The 7,775-nt window shown below is 29.9% G+C and overlaps 1 protein-coding gene across 1 annotated transcript; it reads left to right on the forward strand.

Moving 5' to 3' along the window:
- The first annotated feature begins 6,465 nt into the window (after positions 1-6,465).
- On the forward strand, positions 6,466-7,497 carry LOC124941223 (RNA polymerase II C-terminal domain phosphatase-like 4). Its single transcript, XM_047481538.1, has one exon. The coding sequence runs from the start codon at positions 6,466-6,468 to the stop codon at positions 7,495-7,497; it is 1,032 nt and encodes a 343-aa protein (XP_047337494.1).
- Positions 7,498-7,775: the final 278 nt, after the last annotated feature.

The following is a 7,775-nucleotide window of genomic DNA, read 5'->3' on the forward strand; positions in this document are numbered from 1 at the left end:
TTGTGTATAAGCATCTAAAAAATACTCATTTTCAAGCATATCAAACACTATCAATGAATTTTTGATTTTTTCTGAATTTTCTAATATTTTGTTGATTAGATTATGCAATGCATTACGATTACCTTTTTCATTATTAGCATTAATGGTATCCACGGTGGATTATTCAAAGGGGAAAATGGGATGAGACAAGGAGATACTCTCTTTTCATTTATTTTGTCTTTATCATTAAAATCCTTGATAGTATATTCAAAAAACTTTTGAATAATTGCTCATACGCCCACCATCTTTTATGTAGGGATCTTTTATGTAGGGAGGAGAATATTACTTATATTTATTTTGCCGATGATATTTTTTCGTGGCAATGCGAACATGGAATCCATACATACTTTTAAGGAAGTATTAACTATTTTCTCTTGTGTTACAGGTCTATTTATTAATGAAGATAAAATTCTTTCTTTTTATGATGGAGTCGGGAGGAGGGGAAGGAGTGAATTTTCAATATTATGGGCATCAAGGAGGGTTCACTTCTGATTTGATATCTTGGTATTCTTCTATTGTCTAAGAAACTCCAAATTTCACAAAGGTCCCTCATTGAGAAGGACAAGAATTCATTCAATGAATGAGCAACAAAGATAATCAATTAATTCATTACAATTTACAACATGATAACATCTAACAACATACTTGGAGCAAGAATGCCAACGCTCATTGTAGACAATTTGAAGAGAAAGATAGATCGATCAATAAACAAACAAACAAATCAAAAGAAGTTGAAAGTGAGATCTATAAATTAATCAAAGAGGTTAGAAAGAGTAGAACTCACGATCAAAATTGGTGAGAGGTGGATGAGAGAAACGACATACATTAGGAAGAGTCATGACCTTCACTAGTAAAAATAGACCTTTAACCGAAAGTATAACCTTTCGGTAAAAGCCATATATCTATCAGTAAAAGTCTTTTACCGACAACCCGTCAGATTGTCGGCATCAGTCAGTATTGCTCTTGTCGGTAAAGGTGTAGAGACCTAAGCCGACATATTTCATATCTTTCGGTATATTCTTTCCCGAAAGATTTAGTAAAATCTTTCGAAAATGCTTTTTACTACGTTCACCGTAAGATTTATTAAAATCTTTCGGAAATGCTTTACTTCCTTTACCGAAAGATTTATGCATATCTTTCGGCTCTACTTTACTTCCTTTACCGAAAGATTTATGTATATCTTTCGGCTTTGCTTTACTTTCTTTCGGCTCTGTTTACTTCCTTTACCGAAAGATTTGTTGATATCTTTCGGTTTTTCTTTACTACCTTTACCGAAAGATTTATGCATATCTTTCGGTTTTGCTTTATTGCCTTTACCGAAAGATTTATGCATATCTTTCGGTTTTTACTTTATTGCCTTTACCGAAAGATCTATGCTTATCTTTCGGTTTTGCTTTATTACCTTTACCGAAAGATCTATGCATATCTTTCGGTATTTCCTCTTTACAGTTTTTTTAATATTTTGTTTGTTTTTTACATACTCTTAACCTGTTTAATTATCAGTCAAACCAAATAAATACAATAATCAAAAAAATTCATTACATTTTCTAAAATTCTAAATTAATACGTATTACAAATACGTGTACTAATCCAAAACATAATCCAGCATACTTGTTCCAAACACGATAACATTATCCAAAAACTACATAAAAACGTACTAACTCGACGGTGGTGGTTGATTCAATAACCTTGATAATATTTCTGCAATATGTTGTTGCGTTCTTTCGTTATTAACTTGAAATTGCTCTTCGAGTTTATTGATCCGCGCCCGGAGCTGTTGGTTCTCTTCTCTTAACGACGACGGCCCTCCACGTTTAGAATTGCCGCTCCTCCGCCGATCACCGTGAAAGCGCGATGGCCGGACGCCTGACCCCATACCCATCACCTGCCCGTGTCGTTGGGGCCCGAAGGCTTTCTCGGTCACCTCAAAGTCGGAGATATCGGGTGTTTCACTAATTATTTGCTCCATCTCCGCCTGCACATTTAAAAGTTTTATTGTATAAGATGTATATATATAGTTCTGTTAAATTTTCAATTAAATTTATTTATTAACTTACGATCTTCTCTTGTGATAATGGGTTCAATGTCGGGATCGGGTTGTCTACGGTGGGTCTCGGAGTTTGAGTCTTTCTGAACCTCTCTATGATAGTTGGTGGACATCCGAGTTCAACCGTCTGTACAAATAATTTAGTTAGTGTTCATCAGTAAATTAGTTAAATTATTTAAATTATTTATAATAGGTATAACTGAATAATATACTTACAAATTCTTCTTCTACGCACGAAAATGGTTTACTGCCTGTATGGTGCAGAAACTTCACTTGTTTTCTTTTGCCAATATTGATAGAGCTTTTTTTCTGCTTTTAAAATAAAAAAGAAGTTAGAACTAGTGTCGTTAGTACATATTTCAATTATGAAATTATATGTATACCTTGAAATTCTCGGTGAAGAAGTGGTGTCTGTAGAGGAACTCTCAATCTGTTGGATCATAACATGGTGGTGGATTCGCAAGCACGGCCGCCTCATATCCGTTATGAATTCAGACGTAATCCCGACTCAAATCGGAGCGCCACCTATCCCATATTTGTTTGGCGTGTGCAATCCCGGCCTCTCTAAACGTATCTATAGACATTTCTGTATTCTCAAATAGATCCTGAAATATAAAATCACCAAATGTTATAAAACTTTATTTGAATGTTAATTAAGGTTCAATTTATTACCGTCATAACACGCCACAGTGAATCGAGTTGGTCGGTACTCAAAGCTCTCCACTTTAATTGGCGATGCGAGATGAGTTGAGGGTCCCGCACCATTGACCCCACATATCGAGACCACATACGCCTCGCATCACCATCTGACCTCCCATCCATGTCTCCGAAAGTCAGTTGCACTTTAGATCCTTGAGCCCTTTTAGCAAGCTCAATATTCTTATTCCGACCTCGTCTACGCGTGGAGGAAGAACTTGTAAAAAAACAAATAATTAATATTATTAGGTCAAAAACATTATAAACAATAAATATTTTTTAATAATTTCCTAGTACCAGTAGTGTCCAGAGTGAACTGGTCATTCTCATGATGCTCCTCCTCATGCTCAGCCTCCTCATCCTCCTGATATTACTCTACCCCCGCAAACGTACTCTCAACGAAATCATCAGCATCATCCTCCACTTGTGACTGGGTTGGTATGAAAGAAGATATTGTGACATGATTTAACTCTCCTCGGCTCCCTGAAGACCCCCCTCGGGTCGTAAGGTCACCTACCTGTGAAATCAGCCCCTTGAATGACTTGAAGAGTTTTCTTGGCGGTATTGTACGTACCTGTTAACAAAGATAGTACGAGAATATTTATTAGTATGAAATCAATATGATGTGAAGTTTAAAGTAACAATAATCCTGTCTTAACTAGATATTTGTAAAACGTGGATTTATTTTTACACAACAGGCATCTTTACTGTCGTTGTTGTTATTTAGCGACGGGAAATTGACCATTAGCGACAGTGATTACTGTTGTTGTTTCTCTTATTTTTACTAGTGTTAGTTTAATTATGGTTTATGTCATTTTTAAAGTCTTGTTAGTTTATGGTTTAAGTGGTTTTTGAAGTATGGTTAGTTTATGGTTTATGTGGATTGATGAATTGTGGATTTATGATTGTGCTTTGTGGATGATTGTGGTTTTTGGATTATGATTGTAGTTTTTGGATTGATGATTGTAATTTTTGGATTATGATTGTGGTTTTGACAAATTGGATAATTATTATTGTTTATATAGATAAAAATATGAAATATTCAAAAATAAATTTAAAAAACGATTATGTTTTTTAGTAACGGATTTATAAATAAGAAAACCGTTACTAGTAATATATTAGTAACGATTTTATAAATAAGAAAACCGTTACTAGTAATATATCAAAAATGGTTTTATAAATAGGAAAACCGTTATTAATAATATATCAGTAACGGTTTTATAAATAAGAAAACAGTTATTAGTAATATATCAGTAACGATTTTACAAATAAGAAAATAGTTACTAATATTTTATCAGTAACGATTTAACCTTGGCTAAAACTGTTACTAATGCTACTGTTACTGGAAGAGTTTTAGTAACGGTTGTCGAAAGTCGTTACTGATACTCTTCTAGTATCAGTAACGCTCGTTTCTGTAACGAATGGTAATGGTTTTATTCGTCGTTACAGAACGTTATTAGTGACGGTTTTGGGGGTTTTTATTAACGATTTTCATCTTTACTAATACCCATTTTTCTACTAGTGTAGGATGAATGTGTTACGTACCCACAATGAATTATAAATACTCCCATATATTGCGTCGATGATAGAGAGCTAATGTTTATGTTGATGGCATTGACGATATTTCCATATAGAGTTCTTTAATCATGGGAGGAGACTTGTATTCATGACAAGGATATTAGACAGTTTATAAAGTCTGCAAGTAAGTATTACTCCAAGTCATAAAGTGGAAATAGATAATGATCAAATTAATTAGATTGTTTTTATTAGTTTCTTGAATCTTAAATTAATAATGTAAAAAATTAACCATTTGTAATTGATCAAATTATTAGTTTCTATACAAAATCAATTAATATGAATGAAGGCATAAAGTTAAATTTTGAGATAAAAAATGGTGATAATTTATTGTGGGATATTATTTCATTTTTCAATATTTGAATTCATTATTCATTAATTATTTATATATATATATATATATATATATATATATATATTAGTTACTTAAAAAATTCAAACTTATAACGTTAAAATGTCTCGTGTTAATTTAGTTCTTATTTTGTTTATTTTGTTAGGGAGTAAGTTTCAAACATATTTTTTATTTTATTTTTAACCGTTTTAAATTTATGAACGAGTTAACACATAATTCAACTAAGTATCTACTTATTCTTATATATATTCAAATTAACTTAAAGTATAATAATAATAATAATAATAATAATAATATTATATATATATATATATATTATAATTTTGAGTATTGAATGGGAAAGACTTAATCAAAACTCCCTAAAATTATTAGATATATATATATATATATATATATATATATATATATATATATATATATATATATATATATATATATATATATATATTAATTTTGAGTGAATTAAAATTCCTATATTTGTTATTATGATTAAATTTGACTTAATTAGGAGAGATTTTATTAATGATTAGTAATAAGTAATCACTTTTATTCTTCAAATGAATAAAAGAGAAACCAATATTTGATTATTTTTTTTATTCCTTTTCTTTATGCTTAAATAATTTTAAGAAAACAAATGAGCTACAAACCGATTTTTGAGGCTTAGTTCTCGTTGAGGCTTAGTTCTCGTTGGATATTTTATTTTATTTTTAAATATATATATATATATATATATATATATATATATATATATATATATATAATAAAGAAAATTAACTGTTGGTCTAGGCTTAAAAAAAAATCATTAATTGTTGAATGCACTAGTTACCACATAATTTGAATTATTATTTATTTAATAATATTGTTAGAGATTATTATGAAATTTGTTATTAAATATTAGAATTAGGATAATTAGTTATAAGTTTAGAACTTTATATTATTTATATTAAAATTTGTATATCTATAATTAAATAAATAAATAGCTATTAGTTATTCTTTTAATTTATAACAAAAAAAATATGATAATATTATATTTTACAATATCTTAATCAATTACTCTATTTTAATTTATTTTTATCTAAATATATACTATTAAAAATGTGCATTTCATTAAAAGTTAAATATTTGTTAAACAAGAATTCTATTAATAAAAAATTCAAACTAATATATATATATATATTACCAATTAAAATAATAATATATAAATATATCTTACAAATCAAACAAATTCAAATTTTAGATTCTGAATAGCCATCTCTTTTCTAATATTATATTAAAAGGTCAAAATTTGATTCTAAATAAATGAAATTAGTTTTTTAATTTTGAAGTGATCACTATTTTGTCCTATTAATTTAATGATTTGAATTCATCTATATTTTGCGTTGTTTTGGTGAATATTTTCATTAATTAAAGTTATAAAGAAACAGTTCATTTTATTAAGTAAATAAAATTAAGATTAATTAATGTATACATCACTTTCAAGATATATTCACTAAGTCAGCCCAAAAATATAGATTAAATATATAAACTTAAATCTAATATTATTTTAAATGGTTAGTTTTATTTTTTAATTAATATATTTTTGGCTATAATTTATCTTCTTTTTTTTTTTATAAACTTGACTTGGTTTATAACTTATAAGAGACTATAATATCCATCCAGATTTCAATAATATATATTTACTTAGTTTCAAGCCTCAGTTATGATTATTGAGAATCGTCTACTACCTATTTAGTTGTTTCCTACTCCCCTAATAATGATGACCTTGACCTCGGCTGTTCATGATGATCATCCTACAATAATGATCGATCAGTCAGCGGGCTTAGTTTTGGCGACGGAAGATCTCAAAAGGGGGATGAGGGCTTTGAAAAGACGCCGATTTGATAAAGATTTGAAGCAATCATGCGATCATCGAGGAGCCAACGTGGGAGGCCTCTGTTTCGTTTGCGGTTGGCAACTTTCCTCAAATTCACCAACAATGACTAACTACGTTGATGTTGATGAAAGGATACCACTTAAATATGTGCTTGACGATTTCTCTATAACTAAAAAGGAGTTTTTCCTTTTCCGTTGCACTAATTATCGGACAAACCTCATCGAAAAGAAGAAGCTTTCTCTCATCCTCGATCTTGACAATACTTTAATTCATTCCATCTCATTCGATGATTTTTTAAAGGAAGACCATACTAGGGACTCCAAATCCCTCAAAGAAAAAGGAATTGTTACTTCTCAGAAGAGGAAGATCTTAACGAAGATAAGACCATATGTGACATGTTTCTTAAAAGAAATGAGCAAGTTGTTCGAGCTTTATATTTACACTTTGGGAAGTAGATCGTACGCAAATGCCTTTGCAAATATGGTTGATCGGGATGAGGCCCTTTTTGATTGGAGGGTTATTTCAAGGGATGACTGCACAACCAAAGGCGAGAAGAATCTTGACGTCGTGCTCGGAGGGGAAGAGAAAGCAGTGGTGATTGTGGACGACAATGAATCTGTTTGGCCAAAACACAAGGATAATGTGTTACAAATTAAACCTTACTATTATTGGCAAAAGAATCAAAAAAAGACCGAGTCAACGGAAAACTCCTCTAATTACGTTAATGACGACGACGTTAATGACGACGACGATATAGAGTTGTTGATTATGTTGACGACACTAAAGAAACTTCATAGAAAGTTTTTCAATTGCAAGAGATTTTATATTCATGAGAACGATGTTAGGCACAAGATTAAGTTTGCTAGAAAGTATTACTTAGAACTCAACCATCACCGTAATAAATTAAATTCTTAAATTTTCAATCCTTAGTTTGAAACGAAGAGAATTAATTAAAGGTTTGTTGATTTTTAATCTTTATATTTCTTTATATTTAGAATTGATAGACAAAGTGCTCAATAAATTGTTTTATATGGAAGTAAAAGTATTCTCTCTTCCATTTTTATTTTAGATAATTGTTATTTATTTTAGATATGTTTTTATTTGGGACTAATTAGACAGTTTTTATTTGAAATAATTGTTATTTATTTTAAGTTTTTGTTTTCATCATTCTAATCTTATTATTTTAGGATATG

The sequence above is a fragment of the Impatiens glandulifera genome, chromosome 1, assembly GCF_907164915.1.
Source record: "Impatiens glandulifera chromosome 1, dImpGla2.1, whole genome shotgun sequence".
Lineage (NCBI taxonomy): Eukaryota > Viridiplantae > Streptophyta > Magnoliopsida > Ericales > Balsaminaceae > Impatiens > Impatiens glandulifera.

Excerpts from the sequence above, each read along its gene's own strand:
- LOC124941223 (XM_047481538.1), top strand. The coding sequence starts at position 6,466 with ATGACCTTGACCTCGGCTGTTCATGATGATCATCCTACAATAATGATC.